This window comes from Monodon monoceros, unplaced genomic scaffold (genome assembly GCF_005190385.1).
Source record: "Monodon monoceros isolate NGI ecotype Baffin Bay Population unplaced genomic scaffold, NGI_Narwhal_1 Super_Scaffold_2, whole genome shotgun sequence".
In the NCBI taxonomy this organism is placed as follows: Eukaryota; Metazoa; Chordata; class Mammalia; order Artiodactyla; family Monodontidae; genus Monodon; species Monodon monoceros.
In genome coordinates, this window is record NW_021703776.1 from 72,449,611 (window position 1) to 72,466,752 (window position 17,142).

The window sequence follows — 17,142 nt, forward strand, 5'->3', positions numbered from 1 at the left end:
CTCTGGACACAGCCCTTGTCTTTCACTTCCTCAAGTCCGACAAACATATCCATCATATGTTTTATTGGTCTGAGGACTCTTTCCTCAGTTCTCATCTTATCAGTCCTATTTATCCTTAAGGTATCAGTTCTATTTAGTCATTTAATCAATAATTATTAAGTACCTACTTTGAGCCATGTTCTGTGCTCGGCACTGTGAATGCCATAGGAAACAAAACAGACCTAGATCCTATCCCACGAAGCTTATAATTTAGTCATGGGAAGTGGGCACCATCCAAATAGCATCCAAAGAAACATAAAACAGCTCCATGGTGCTGGGAGAGCCTATGATGCGGGGATTTGACCTAGTTGGGAAGGTCAGAAGATAGAAGAAACAACTGAATAGAGATCTGAAGAAAAGTAGCATTAAAGAGGAAAAAGAAGAGGTTACAAGCAGAGTTGCACATGCAGAGGCCCAGTGGAAGAGTGATTGTGGGGCTTACAAAGAACCAAGAGAAAGCCAGTGTGGTGAAGCTGAGAGAAAGAGAGAAGTGTGGTAAGACCTGAGCTAGAGATGCAAAAACATACAAGGCAGAGGCAAAGGACTCTACTACCTCAGGGACTGGACAGATAATGTGTGAAATGACAAGAGGGAGGAGCAGAACCTATGGTAAAATGGAGAGTATGAACCTTGCTTCTAACAGATTTGTATTTTGCAAAATACAGTGTTTTGCAAAACTAAAAAAGAAAACAAAAGCAAAACTGGATAATATCCTCACGTGATAAGATATTACACCCCTGAAACCAAAACAAGATGCTTTTTCCAGCTACAGTATAGTAAGTGGATTGGAAAGTTAATACGTAAAGTTAACACATTTATCTAGTTTTTCCTCCCTGACAAAACGTCACTAAAAGGATTTTTTTTAATTAATAAACATGCAACAATGTGGAAAAAAGGAAAAGATACAAAAGCCCCAGAAATTTTAAGGCTAGAAAGTATATGGAGGATTGTAGCAGATTTGAGGACCTCAAAAAGACAAATCCTGGTGGTGGCAAAAACCAAGAATCAGCCTCATTTGTACCCACAAGATCCTCAAGGGTCCATGACTTGATAGCACGAAGTCCGTCTGAAAATGGGGGTGAAGTGGGACCTGAAATCAGAAGGACCGGCTGTAGGCTGTTTAAGAAGCAGGTACATCCTTTGGTCCCCCCCCGCCTGGTCTGTGCTGCTTAGCCACTGCCCCTTCCCCACCCTGGCAGAAGTGTGGAAAATTATCCTCTGGGGAGGGTAAAGTAAAGGGATTCTGGACTGCTGGATACCAAGCATAGTTGAGGGGAATTAAAGGAACATCTGGATGGTGAATGCTGAAACACCCAGCCTTTCTCCTCTACTTGGCTTCTAAAATACTATTATCCAGGCCTTTCCTCTTCTGGCAGAAGATTAGAAGAGTCCGTTCTGGGGATTCTGACCAAAACAAGATGAGAATCACAAAACAGACCAATCAGATATTCCTAAAATAAAACTAAACTAGTTAACATGAGCAGATAACAAATGAAAGGAAAAACTCTGGTAGTCAGGTTAGTCGGGGCTGTTACTTGAAAAGTAGGGCAAAAAAGAAAAGGTATGTAAATACAGGAAAAGAAAAGATTAAACAAAAATAGAGCACCAATCCAGGAGGTGGAATGTACAAATAAATGGAGTTGCAGAAAGAAAGTACAGGGAAAGTGGAAAAATGAAAATCATCAATGAAATAATTTTAAAAGTTTCTCAGAACTAAAGGACATGACTTTCCAGATTGGAAGGACCCACAGAGCCCACTAAAATAATTGAAAATAAACCCACAAAAGTCGCTTTATTTTTACATTTCAGAACAATGAGGACAAAGAAAATGTCATAAACCAAAAGAAAAAAAAAAATCTACAGACCCTGGAAAAATGCTTTCAAAAATTTGAACGAAAATGAATTCCAATCTAGAATTCTATACACAACCAAACTATCAATCAAGTGTGAGGGTCAAATAATGATGTTTTCAGATATATACAGTTGTAAAATTTTACCTCATATGCAGTCTATACTTCTATAACCCTTTTCTCAGGAAGCTTCTGGACAATATGTTCTACAAATACAACAATAAATCAAAAAAAGAGGAAATCATTGGATACAGAAAATAGGAGATCTGACACAAAATAGGAGATCTCAAACAGATTCAACACATAGTACTAAAGGAGTCTCCAGGAGAATGAGAAAGGGAGACACCAAGATGTTACCTATGGCCCTGAAAAGGGGAGGCACATGTCCAGATTGGAGCACAGTGTGCCTCAAGAAATAGGATATGTTGAGGGTAAAAATGCCTATTATAATCTGAGGGTTGAATGCTGAGGTGATCCTCTCAATAATAAGCTCTGTGAAGTCAGGGACCATGTCTATTTTGCTGCATCTCCAATAACTAGTAAGTGCTGATATATAATAGAAGCACAATAAATTTTTTTAAGGACTCGTGCATTATTGGACTTGAGTACACTAGAGACAAAACCAGAAGAAAGATGAATGATAGGTTACTGATATCACAAGATATAATGTACTTTAATGATAATTCTTTACATTCATCCAGCACTTTTTATTTTACAAAGCGCATTTCATATATTATTTCATGCAAGTTTCACAATGAATCTTTGAATTGAATGAAGATGTTAAGAGACTCATCCAAGATGAGTGACTTTTTTAAGTGAAAAAAAAAAAAAAACGGGCCAAAATCTGGGTATTCTAAGCCAATACTCTTTCTTATATTTCATAAGGCCTTTTTGTCCATGACCATTACAAGGTAGGACAATGTCAAAGCAAACTGGGAGAAATATCTTTTTAATGTTTTGTTTAAATCAAAAGTTAAACATTCATGGCAATATTTTATTTGTTTATTAACATCTTTATTGGAGTATAATTGCTTTACAATGGTGTGTTAGTTTCAGCTTTATAACAAAGTGAATCAGCTATACATATACATATATCCCCATATCACCTCCCTCTTGCATCTCCCTCCCACCCTTCCTATCCCACCCCTCTAGGTGGTCACAAAGCACCGAGCTGATCTCTCTGTGCTATGTGGATGCTTCCCACTACCTATCTATTTTACATTTGGTAGCATTTATAAGTCCATGCCATTCTCTCACTTTGTCCCAGCTTACCCTTCCCCCTCCCCGTGTCCTCAAGCCCATTCTCTACGTCTGTGTCTTCGTCTGCGTCTGCGTCTTTATTCCTGTCCTGCCCCTAGGTTCTTAAGAACCTTTTTTTTTTAGATTCCATAATATGTGTTAGCATACGGTATTTGTTTTTCTCTCTCTGACTTACTTCACTCTGTATGACAGACTCTAGGTCCACCCACCTCACTACAAATAACTCAATTTCGTTTCTTTTTATGGCTGAGTAATATTCCATTGTATATATGTACATGGCAATATTTTATATATTCATTATGCTTATCATAGTGAATATGAATGAATAGAATTCAATTTCCATCAGACTATGAATGACAAATTGCAGTGATTTATATGTTTAAAAAGCGTACAACACTTACACATATTTTTATCTACACAATGACATAGGTATTACTTTCGTTTCCCTTTTAACAGATGACAAAATTGAGGCTTAGAATGATTTCACTAATTGGCAGAAATCATACAACTATTTGTCCCGTAAGTTAAAATACAGAAACATTAGGCTGAAAATATGAAGCTTTCTTATAAAATGAAATTACTCTCCCAAGAAGCAGACATCCCTTTCTTCAATACCACTCAAAACAGTTTATTCTAATATGTTCTGCTGTACATTAATCTCTTACTTTGGCTTACTATGTCAAGTATTGTGAAATTAGGAAACTTTTCGAAAATAAGCCAACTCATCTAAGAAGTGATTAGTATATGAACTCATAGAAGCAATCACATGTATATATCTTTAGAATATAGATTTCTTCTGGAAGTATTGACTTAAACTAAAAATAAATATTAATAGCTTAACATTGTAATATGCCTTAAATTCACGCCTCAGTCATGAGATAGGCAGTGTGGCAGATTAAGAAATACAAAGAGTAGAAAAGTAGTCTCTATTTCCTCCTTTCATCCACTGTTTTAATATGTTTTACATCTAATCTCATACATATAGGAAAACATTTCTCATCCATGCCAATTATTTTGAACTCATCACATTGCATTGTAGACTCATATTTTTATATATTGAAGTCTAGCATTTCACAACCAGAACATAAGTTACTTTAGGACATGGATTATGTCCTGCAGTATAAAATTCTCTCTTCTCCACCTCTCTGTTATGCACAGTGTCAGACCCATGTCAGGTAAGTTCCTGGCTTTCTCTCCACATTTAAAGTCACCTGCAAAATTAATTCTGTATTCCTAGGGCTAATCTTACTGAGGCAAGAATCGATTAAAGTCTTTCCAAATCAATATTTTGGGGTTCATATTCAAGGGTATCCCAACCCTAATGAGGTGCTCTAAGTTTGATAATTGGCCTCCCATCCCCACTCTGGAGCCCCAAAGTGCCCCCGTGTGTAAAACCTTACTTCTATTCTATTGCTGTTCTCCTGTTCCTAATTGGAAAGCTTTCCATAATACCTCAGTCACTCCCAGGAAAGGGGGAAGAGGCAAGTAGAGGTTGGCCTTCTCCCTCAGGGAGAATCTGGAAGGTAAATTACACCTCAGAGTTGTTGTGACCTGAGGCTAGGGAGCTGGGTTTTCATACTCCGTCATCTGACAGTCATTGGTTAAGAGCTGCTTCACGGCAGCCACAGTAGCACAAGAGCAGTCCTCCAAAGAATAATTGAAAGTTCTGTGAAGTGGAGGCAAAAAAGCACTGAAGCACAGAAATAGTCAAAGTGATCCGAGGGAATCTGGTCAGAGCACTTCCAGTGTCTGCTACAGCTCTATCCATCGGAAGCAGCTCTCCGGAGAAAACTGCAGAAAATTGAATACCCCAGCACACAGCCTTGGACAGTGGCTGGGGATCATCCAACACCTACCTGCAACGGATGCAGCTAAAGTCATAGGAAGAGGAAAATCAGGTGACACGAGCACTGAGCCGTACGTCCCATGGGGGAGTATCAGAAAAATGCCAGAGCTACAACACTGGGAGAATTCTGATGAGATAGAGAGCAGCAGAGGCAGTAAAGGCCAATGTCAAAAGACAGAGGAACACGGCAGTGTAAACATTTCTGAATGCACGTGAACCACTGTGGTACTCCCAGAGAACTAAGAGGAAGTAATTTGGGCAAATACTCCTACAGTTCTTTGGATTAGACCTGAGTCAGCCTACAGTTTTATTGTAGGTTGGTGTGGCTTGGGGAAACACAAATGACAAGCTTCTTTTTCTGCTATACTGTTATTCTGCTATTACTGAGTCCAAATAAGGGTTAAAAGTATTACCAGACATAAAGGGTAAAAAAAATCAAAGATGTCAAACCCATCCTTTTACTTGCTACTAGCAAATCTGTTCATTGTGTTGGTTCATCTTTCCAGGTCAGTGGTCTGCCTTAATTTTTACTTATGCCCCATAATTTACATTTGTCATATAGGGAGATTTTTTTTAAAGTGAGAAATTAGTCTAATATTCTTTATCCATGTTGTTTTTAAGACCATGCAAGAGATCATACTTATTAATTTGTTCCATAAATACTGTTTGAATTAGGTACCACATTAAGTGGATTAAAAAGATGAAAAAGAAACAGTCCTGTGTTGAAAAAGAAACAACATGCATGGGAATGATGAACACTAGATTCAGGTTAGTGGTTACCCATGGGAAGAAGAAGAAAGGGAATGGGATCTACAAGGGGTAAAACATGCTTTTTTTTTTTCTTCCGTATATCTGACATCTTAATAATAATTAAGTAAATGTAAATAAATAGAAGCTTTAGTATTTCCTTGCCTCACCCTAAAGGACCACCTTGGTCAGTCACCATGCTCTATACTTCATTTGGGACATTGTGTGAAGAGACTGAAGGCTTGAACTTACAGTAACAGAGAAATTAAAGAGCAGAAAATTAACTAGATATTTAAGTGGCGACTAAATAATGGAGTAGTAAAGAGTAGGAGGTATGATTTGGGGGTTGCTGAGGAAAAAGTTTGTTTTCCTGTTCTGGAGTCCCAGAGCCACATTTTAGGGCAATCTCTAGACCCCACATGGGTGGCTAGCTCAATTTTTTAGCTCCCATTTAGGGATGTGAAATGAAAGAGTCTTTCAATCAATATGCTTTCCAACAACAATTTTTTTAAGCACTTATGTGCCAGACTCTGTATTTATCAGACAGCTAATTAAGACAGGCTATGTTCTTAAGGAGTGGATTAGTATTATAATATGATGATTATAGCTAACATTTGTTGAAACCTTTGCTAATGCCTGTGCTGGGTGCTAAGCACTTTGCCTGTATTATCTCATTAAATCCTCACAACAGTCCTATGAGGGAGGGACCATTGTTACTCCCAAGGTATAGATGAAGAAACCGAAGCTTCCAAAGTAAGTTGCCCAGTTAACTAGAGCTGGAACCAAGATCAGAACCCAGGATTTACTGATTATAAAATCTGTACATCTTACCACTAGAGTACATGGCAAAAATCCATGGAAAACTTTCCATTGGAATCTCGAAAAAGAAATTATTAGATTTGGCCAGAGGATTCAATGTGGGATTCATGGAAAAAAGGGATAACTGAACTGAATTTTAAAGGATATGCAGTGGCAAAGAACATTCCAGAAAGAGTTTCTGCAGAGACCTGAGAGAATGTGATGCATAAGTAAATAGCTTTGTGTGTTTCAGAGACATTTGCATTTGGGGCAGTGGAAGAGGAGGGTTTAGTGAGGTTGGTAGGAACAAAATTATGAAGGACAACATATTCAGGAAGGAGGAGGAATTTAAAAATCAGCTTCTTCAAATGGACTTGAGGACATGGGGAGGGGGAAGGGTAAGCTGGGACGAAGTGAGAGAGTGGCATGGACATATATACACTACCAAACGTAAAATAGCTAGCTAGTGGGAAGCAGCCACACAGCACAGGGAGATCAGCTCGGTGCTTTGTGACCACCTAGAGGGATGGGATAGGGAGGGTGGGAGGGAGACGCCAGAGGGAGGAGATATGGGGATATATGTATATGTAGAGCTTTGTTATAAAGCAGAAACTAATACACCATTGTAAAGCAATTATACTCCAATAAAGATGTTAAAAAAAAAAGTTGCAATATCAAAAAAAAAGATTCCTTGGTATTTCTGGAATGATCCATGTCAGGCTTCTCCAAGGGTTCCACTTGTATAGACCTTTTCAAATCCATCTGAGGAAATGGACTACAGGTAGGACACACACAGCTGCAAGTAACAAATAGTTCAGGCAATTATTTGACTTAGAAAGCAACTACTTTGAAAATATACATGATTTTTAACATTTTTCTATTGCCATAAAGGACATTATATGAGACCAGTTGTGTTCATTGATCATGAAAGACTAACAACCAAATAACACTAACACTGGCAGTTTTTCTCAGAAGTGAGGTAAGCCATACTTTTAAACTATGGATATTAGTTTTAACATGGTGTTACACAAATCTATATCTGGTGCAACTATTTAGTAGTTCATCATTGATACTTAAAGGATGTTTATTCTATTATACATTATATGATTGTGATATATATTTAGATTATACATATTTATACATGAGTGTGTGTGTGTGTGTGTGTGTGTGTGTATTAAGCTAAGAACATGAGTTTAACCATAAGGACACTTGGGTTCTAAAATAATATCAGGGACTTCCCTGGCAGTCCAGTGGTTAAGACTTCGCTTTCCAGTGCAGGGAGTGCGGGTTTGATTTCTGGTTGGGGGGCTAAGATCCCACATTCCTCTTGGCCAAAAAATCAAAACATAAAACAGAAGCAATATTGTAACAAATTCAATGAAGACTTTAAAAATGGTCCACATCAAAAACATCTTTAAAATAAAAAAAAAATATCAGCTAGATTGCAATTTTTATCAATTCATTTAATTTATCCAAAGCTCAACTTACCTGTAAAATGAGAGATTTGCACTAGATGGATTCTAGGATTGTGATTCTATGAAATTAGGTAACCTCTGACCTTGACAAGCTTAAAATTAGTTGAGGACATAGATCACATCCACAGGAAAATAGATTAAGAAGCATATGAGTAATTTAAAAACAAACACTAAAAAGGGAAGAATTCTTTTTTTTAATCAGTTTCTGGTGCAGATATTTGGGAAGGTCAAGATTACACCACTAACAAGTAGAAGACAGGTGAGTTTAAAAATTAAATGAGAGGGCTTCCCTGGTGGCGCAGTGGTTGAGAGTCCGCCTGCCGATGCAGGGGACACGGGTTCGTGCCCCGGTCCGGGAAGATCCCACATGCCGCGGAGCAACTAGGCCCGTGAGCCATGGCCGCTGAGCCTGCGCGTCCGGAGCCTGTGCTCCGCAATGGGAGAAGCCACAACAGTGAGAGGCCTGCGTACTGCAAAAAAAATAAAAAAAATTAAAGAAGGGTAGCAATTCTTAGTAGATAGAATTGTATAAGGGGAAAATGTTTTTTTTTTTTTCTCTTCATCATAAAATAACTGATTATCCAGAATACCAGGGCTTCCCTGTTGGCGCAGTGGTTGAGAGTCCGCCTGCTGATGCAGGGGACACGGGTTTGTGCCCCGGACCGGGAAGATCCCACATGCCGCGGAGCGGCTGGGCCCCTGAGCCATGGCCGCTGAGACTGCGCGTCCGGAGCCTGTGCTCCGCAATGGGAGAGGCCACGGCAGTGGGAGGCCCGCGTACCGCAAAAAAAAAAAATACCAGAGCATTTCTACCTGCAGCCATTATAATGTCATTCCATATATGTACCTATTTTGTGTGATGGCTTGAAATCTTCCTAGAATTCCTAGATTATATGAATTCTATAATTCCTTTTAATTGTATCAAGAGGGTGATATTGGGAGGTTTTTGAAAGGATTATCAGAAATTATACATAATTGCTGGTTGTGTCACTATGGGGAACCCATGTAAAGTATCACCAAGGTTACAATTATAAACATAGTCTGACTCAAATTATTACCAGACATTACCAGATTTGGGTGAGGTTTCTAAAGGAAGAGAGCAGCAATTAGTCAAGCAACACATTTACTGAGTACCCACTGAGTACAAATTATTGATATTAAGCGTTGCTGAGTAAACAGAAACCAAAAAGAACAAAACAAAACACAACAGAAGTACTGTTGATGAAGCAGGTGGTGGTGAATAAAATTGATGGGATGGGAGAGTAATCACCTTCATTAAGTTTTATTTGGTGGAGAGTGCCTAGGCTTTAGAGAGGATGAAAGAAAGATCTCAAAGTGGAAAGAACATGGGATACGGAATATGATGCTTGGGGTCGAATCCCAGTTTAGTCACTTAGGTACAACCTTAGACAAATATTTTGTCTCAGTTTTTTCTCCTCTAAAATCGGTATAATAATGCTGATACATACCTTCTTTCAGGAGGCTGCAGTGAGAAATCAATGAAGAAATTGTTTTTAAACTGTAAAAAGTAAACATTTTATTTACATCCAGTGAAGTCCTTGACCAAACGGTGGGGTTTATTCTTTGTCATGTCTTCTCTGCACGGTTTACCCTTAACAGGACACCTGCTTTTGCCTGCACGTGTCAGCAAGCTTCCCCTTCCTTTCTCTCCCCTAACGGACTATGAGCTTTTTAGTAGCATGGCTTCTGTTTGCTTTCCATCCACAAGAAACAGTGATTTGCACACCATGACCATTCAATAGATTACTCGATAACAAAGTTTTACATAGGAACAGTTATTTGAGCTCTTTAAGGTAGTCTCACATGTGTCATTTACATGCAGCTGTCAGATTCATCTTGCTAGACATATTTCTGATGGTGTCATGTCACTGTTCAAAACTTGCCAAGTGTCTCATTTTCTACTGAATAATGTCTTTTTTAAATATACTTTTTAAAATTGAAGTATAGTTGATTTACAATGTTGTGTTAGTTTCTGGTATGTATACAGCAAAGTGATTCAGTTATACATATATATTCTTTTCCATATTCTTTTCCATTATGGTTTATTACAAGATATTGAATATAGTCTCCTGTGTTATACAGTAGGACCTTGTTGCTTATCTGTTTTATATATAGTGGTTTGTATCTGCTAATCCCAAACTCCTAGTTTATCCTCCCCCACCCCCTTTCCCCTTTGGTAACCATAAGTTTGTTTTTTTTTAAATTTGTATTGGAGTATAGTTGATTTACAATGTTGTGTTAGTTTCAGGTATGCAGCAAAGTGAGTAAGTTATACATATTCATATATCCACTCTTTTTTTTTTGATTCTTTTCCCATATAGGCCATTGTAGATTATTGAGTAGAGTTCCCTGTGCTATACAACAGGTTCTTATTAGTTATTTATTTCATATATAGTAGCGTGTATATGTCAGTCCCAATCTCCCAATTTATCCCTTCCCCCATTATCCCCTGGTAACCATAAGTTTGTTTTCTATGTCTGTGAGTCTGTTTCTGTTTTGTAAGTAAATTCATTTCTGTCACATTTTAGTTTCCACGTATAAGTGATATCATATGGTATTTGTCTTTCTCTTTCTGACATCCTTCACTTAGTATGATAGTCTCTAGGTCCATCCATGCTGCTGCAAATGGCATTATTTCATTCTCTTTTATGAGACTGAGAAATATTCCATTGTATATATGAACCACATCTGCTTTATCCATTCATCTGTCAGTGGACATTTTAGGTTGCTTCCATGTCTTGGCTATTGTAAATAGTGCTGCTATGAATGTTGGGGTGCGCGGATCTTTTCGAATTAGAGTTTTCTCTGGATATATGCCCAGGAGTGGGATTGCTGGATCATATGTCAACTCTATTTTGTTTTTTGAGGAACCTCCATACTGTTTTCCACAGTGGCTGCATCAATTTACAGTCCCACTAACAGTGTAGGAGGGTTCCCTTTCCTCCACACCCTCTCCAACATTTGCTATTTGTAGACTTTTTAATGACGGCCCTTCTGACTGGTGTGAGGTGGTACCTCATTGTAGTTTTGATTTGCATTTCTCTAATAGTTAGCGATGTTGAGCATCTTTTCATGTGCCTATTGGCCATCCGTATGTCTTTTTTGGAGAAATGTCTATTTCGGTCTTCTGCACCTTTTTTGATTGGTTTGTTTTTTTGTTATTGAGTTGTATGTGCTGTTTGTGTATTTTGGAAATTAATCTCTTGTTGGTCACATCATTTGCAAATATTTTCTCCCAGTCTGTATTTAATATACTTTTAATTGAGATATAATTGACATGTAACATTGTATTAGTTTTAGGTGTACAACAAAATGATTAAAATCTTAACTCCTATCTGAGCTCTAAGGTCTTGCTACTCAACCTGTGGTCTCCAGATCGGTAGCACTGGCACCACCTGGGAGCTTGTTAGAAATGCAGATTCTTCAGCCACATCCCAGACCTGCTGAATCAGCAACCGCACTTAACAGGATTCCTAGCCAATTCATATATACAGCTTTAACTACATCTTCACTCTCTTGCTAAACTTGAAGATTCAGAAGTAGGGTTAGATTTAGCAAATAAAATTAGCAGACATCCAATAAAATTTGAAAACAATGAATAATTGGTATATCTCAAATGCTTCATGGGACATACTTATACTTAAAATATATGTTCATTGTTTATCTGAAATTCAACTTTTACTGGGCTTTTCTGTATTTAATCTGGCAACCCTATTCAAAAGGGTACGATCTATGTTTAACATAACTCTTTATTCCCCTGCAATAGTGCAGAGCCTTCCCCAACTTCTTAATATGTTCGTTTAAGGAACAGACAATGAGTTTCTTCAGAACTGAGGTTTCTCTGGCTTTTACTTAACATTGTATATCTCCAGAAGCGAACACAGTATCCCACACACAATAAAGGACCAGCAGTTATTTCTTTAATGAATATATCCAGAACATCTTCCAATTATGTACTGGGTTGTATGTGCATATTTTAATGAAGGCCGAATATTTTTCTCGTAATCTTTTTTTTTAAACCAGAATGTTTAAAAGCTATTTGTGCACTTTCTCACATTTTAGCTGGCGGAGTTCAGGATTTGATGGGAGTATAATCAAGGGCTCAGCATGTACTCATCGCAGACTGGGTCCATATGGTCACTGGTGGGGAAAGAATCCTCGACCCAGGATACTGACAAGCCTGCCTCAGGCGGAAGTAAGCAACTCCTCCCGGTTCCTGGGCCTCCGAGGCACCCGCGCACGCGCACAGCCGTGCTCTGGCCCCGTGAGGCGGGCGGAGGGAGGCGGAGCTCCCGGGGCGCGTGCGCGGCGGCCGGGGCTGTGGGCCCCTCCCTTGTCGGGGTCGCGCGGCGCGGAGGACCGCACCGAAAAGGGGAGGTTAGGTGGCCGCTGCTGCCGCCGCCGCCGCGGTTTGTCGCCAGAAGGAAAATGGCGGATCTGGAGGAGCAGTTGTCTGATGAGGAGAAGGTAAGGGCCGCGGGGGCGGCAGAGCCCATCGGTCCGGGAAGCCAGTAGAGCCCCGCCGTATCAGCCCGGAGTCTGGCCGCCGGGGAAGGGCATTGGTCGGTGCCCCCGGCTGCCCTTCCTTCCCCTCTCCTCGCTGCGCCCGAGTGCCTGCCCCTGTCAGTCACCCGAGGCCCCGCGCGGGGGCAGGTCTCCGCCAGGCCTGCTCGCTCCGCTCCTTGTAGGGTGTGTGCTCCGAAAATAGGTAGCGGGAGCTGGGCGGCGGCGGCGGCGGGCGGGGGCCGGGGGCGCGGAGGGCGGCGGCCGCTGGGGACCCTCTCCCCGCGCATGGGCCACGGGGGCCCTGCGCCAGGGTCGGGGACTGCAGAGGGGTCTGGGTCCCGGCCTGGGAGCGGCCCAAGGACAGTACTCAGCCCGATGGCCTGGCCGGAGAGGGTGGCCGGGGTGAGGGCTAAGGGGGAAAAATTGCTTAGGAAGCAGACCTTGACTTCTCTCTTCTAGTCTATCCTCCCACAAGCAAACTGCTTTCTTTCCTGGGTCGTACGTTTTTTTTCCTTTAGCCGTGGAAGTCTCTCTCTCTCTCTCTTTTTTTTTCTTTTTCGGTTTTAGCTGTAGGCAACGAAGTTGCTCATAAAAAGACACCCCCCTCCCCACGGTTGTTTGCTACTCTTTTGTTGGCAGTAGCCGCCCTGGGGGCCGACTTGGTAGCGCCCCGTGGTCCTGCTAGGACTTCTTCCGAAGAGGGGAGATTGTGGAACTCCTTTTACTGTATCTTAGATGCTGTGACAGCATTAGAACCAGATGAACGACTTAAGTTCTCAGGCATTTGAAGTAAGAAATCTGATCATTGAACTGGATCTCTCTTATTCGCGGTTTCCTTTGGCCTCTGTGAGGCCCCATTCTGCAGAGTGTGTTTTGGGACACAGGGGTACCCTCCTAATTTTAAGTATTTCCTGCACAGGTCCTTGATGTTTCTCAAACTCAGAAGTAACTGACATAACAATGAATAAGATAGTTAAAGTTTTCGAAGACTCCACTCTTAATTTAACAGGGGTCATTTTTAAGTTCCAAAGCAGTACAGCCATGTATGAAACACAAACACATAACTGGTGTTTAAGAAATCCTCATGTAAGCCTGCGGATATTTTCGGTTGGAACGCTCTGCTCCAAGTGTTTTTATATCCTGTGTTCTTGTACTGAAATGTCATGTTCTGTCTTCTTCCCGATGTGAACGTGCAGCAGTCAGCCTTATCTTCAGTTCCAGAAATCTTTTTTACCTCTGTGCTCTTTGGTGAAAGTGATAATAAAACGACAAAATGGGGCGAGCAGGAAGATTCTCCATAATCCACAGTCCTGGTAGGCAGATCCCTGTATACACAAAAGTTGCTGTGCAGTTTTCACACGTGTAATATTGGTAAATAACCATAAATGGGTAACTGAAAATGTATGCAGGTGCTCACACACATTTAAAATTAAGTAGTACTAAAAAGTTTTTTTAAAGGGATTGTCATGTTTTTTATTCTGCTGTTGGTAAGTGGTGATTAGTAGCTCAAGTGGCTAGAAATCTAGCTGAGGAGAGAGTACTCAGTGTGGGAGTTAATATAGGCCTGCCATGTGTTGTAAAGACCTAAAATAGCAAAGTTTTTTCAAAATGATATGACAGGATTTCTTGTCATCCGGCACTCTCAGGGCACTGAGCTCCATAAAGGTGTGGGGCTGGGTGGGAAGGGGTCTTATTCTCTATGCTCGTCCAACACCATGTTTTTACAGTAAATGAATGAAAACTCCAATTTGAAGGAACTTTGTGGGTTTGTTTTTATTTCGAGTTTTGTAAGACTATTCTGTGGATATTTTGCATATAAATTTCTGATCACATCTTTTAGTAATTTAAGAAAAATATTAACCAAACTGTGAGGTTAAATTGAAGTAACTGGTAAAGTGAAATTCTAAGTCTTGTCACTTTATTTAAATGTTCTTTTTAATCTCTTGGGAGGAGGACCTTGCATATAGAATCAGAAAGAGGATTTAAAGGTGTTATTTTTTAAACTAATATTTAAATCATTTTACTTTTTCTGCCACCTTGTTTGTAATTTTCAAAAATACATTTTTAATACTTAATTTAAAGCTCTTGGAATTTCCATTACTGACTGTGGAAGTAAGGAAGGGAAGCTGTTAAGACTTAGTAGTACCATACTTTGTATATGCCTGGTTCAGTTAGACAATACATTTGTTAATTTGTTGTAAGTTTGAGCTAGGTTTGATTATTACCATTGCACAAATAAGTAAAATAAATTTTTAAAAGCTTTAAGTAATTCACAGAAGGACACCTAAGTAGGAAGTGCAAAGGCGGTATTTAAGCCTGAGTTTGTCTGAATCCAAAGTTGATGCTCTTGTGACATTACACTTCTTAACAATTGATAGAATCCTTTTCTGGATTTATCTCTTTGTGTTAAATTTGACAGCTTAATTTGGAAAAGGGAGAAACAATAGTTCTCTTTGTTTTTAATAGAAGTTGTAAGTGCCAAACACTAAATAGTGTTGGGTTTTAAATTTAATTTGTGTTTGATCGTTTTAGAACAAAGTTTATTATTGTTTGACACATTTAAAAGTTTTATGCTGTTGGTGTAGTTTCATATATGTCCTGTGGTAGGAAGCATTTTAGAAATTAATCGAGAATAATATCTTTGCTTTTTTCAGTTATATACAGTTGCTTTTTGAGGATACCGGTATGAAATGTAATAACCTTTTCACTTTCGGCCACTGGGTTAGTAGGAAATAAAATTATCTGAAGAAGCACAATGAAGTTGTTTAGTTATTCATTTGTCGTGGTGTGTCCTACAGACCTTTTTACATAGTTACAGAAACTCTAGGTTAGAACAGTTCATGTTTTCCCCTCCTGGGTCAGCTGCACTGTACAGTAAAGCATTTTTTGTGATTGAAATTATATGAAATTGTATAAGGCTCAGATAAGAACTATTCCCAAACTGCTCTCTAAGTGAGAAATCCTGGAAGTCACTTGAAGCTTTGGAAGACACCCTACCACCGCCCCCGCCCCCCACCAACCTCTTCTACCTTCCCCCAGTGAGTAGAGTGATCCGCTCGCATAGCTTCAGCTTTTGTATCTTTGCAGATGTCTCAAGTACCTAGCTCAGCCCTGCTTCTCCCCTTAGCACTGGTCACACATTTTTATCTGCTGGTCCTCTTCCACAGAAGACAGTTAAGGAGATATGCTCAGATGGAACCTGCCTGAAAGTAAATTCATAAACTCCCCTCCTCTCTGTCCCTACACAAAGCAGGGCAGATACCCATCTCTTTCTGCTCATATTTCTCTTTATGACTCTATTCCCATTATTCAAGTCATCCAGGTTTTTAACTTCAGCTTTAACTTTTTTCCTCCTTGTGCTCTCTGTACCTTACACTTAGTTTCCAAACCTTGTCACTTCCATCAGAATGTGTCTTACAGAAATTATTTCTTGCTTGAAAAGTTCATTTATATTAATATTTGATTTATAACCTCTCAGTTGACCAGACCATTAACAATTTATGTTATGAACTACTGTTGTTTAGTAACAAACTTGTACTGTATGAACAGAATGCAGATTGATTGTACCTGTTCTGTGACTACACAGTTGAGGAAGAAACAAAGCTAAGGGAGAAGTAAGGTTAGAAGAATGTCTCATATCTGTTTCATTTGCCACTGCTGGACTTTTATTATAAACTTTCTAGACAAATCCCTCCATCTTCCTATCATTTTTCTACTCCCAAACTTTTAGTTGCTGCATCCTCCATTGCCTTTACAGGGAAGCCCAACTCTTGAAAATGGTGTTCATGTCCTTGTATTCCATTCTAACCTAAATAGTTCTGACATTTCCAATATATACTGTTATTTAATCATGCTGTGAATTCAAAGAGACCTGCATGCTAGTCCATGCCTAGCACATGGAGTAAATTATTTAATCTCTCAGCAGCCTCAGTTTCCTCTAAAATGTGGGGATATAACAGAAATTTTATTCCCCATTAAACTTCTGTAAGTGCACATGTTGCCTGGCATGTAGTAAACACAATACATTTTAGTTATTTTTCTCTGCTCATGACTTACCTGCTTTGAGCATTGGTACTGCTCCCCGATCTGTCCCCTTTTTTGAAAGATGAAAAATTACTCTTCCTTCAAGATTTAGCTCAGATCACATGGCTAGTTTTCTCTCTCCTGAACAACTGTTTTCTCTCTCTCCTGAACGCTGAAACACATCATTAATATTGAATACAGTTTTGCGTAGTAGTTATCTGTTTACCTGTCTTTTTTCCTGTATTCTGTTGAATCGTTAGTGCAGAAATGTCATCTTTAGCATCTGTCAGTGCAATGTATGGGATGAGTACAATGGTTCAGTGAGTGAATGAACAAAGGAGTAATGAATTTACAAAATTAAGAAAAAAATAACAGTTTTATGAAAAGAAGTAGCATATAAAGGTAAGTTTTGGAGGGAAAATCTAGTATGCCTACATTTTTCACTTCTAAATAGTGTTATAGATTTTAAAGATTTAGGTAGTTAAGTGAAATTCCTGGTGCTCCTTGAGGTGCAGGTGGTGATACTGGCTATGGTTCAAATCACTTACACATGCTAAATATTTATAAGCAGTTTGTA

The 17,142-nt window shown here is 39.4% G+C and overlaps 1 protein-coding gene across 1 annotated transcript in view; it reads left to right on the forward strand.

Moving 5' to 3' along the window:
* The first annotated feature begins 12,261 nt into the window (after positions 1-12,261).
* Positions 12,262-17,142, forward strand: part of CAPZA2 (capping actin protein of muscle Z-line subunit alpha 2) — a 56,505-nt gene continuing 51,624 nt past the window's right edge. The window contains exon 1 of the mRNA XM_029234254.1: positions 12,262-12,503. Coding sequence (XP_029090087.1) covers positions 12,465-12,503 — 39 coding nt within the window. The 5' untranslated portion in view covers positions 12,262-12,464. The remainder of the gene's footprint in view (positions 12,504-17,142) is intronic.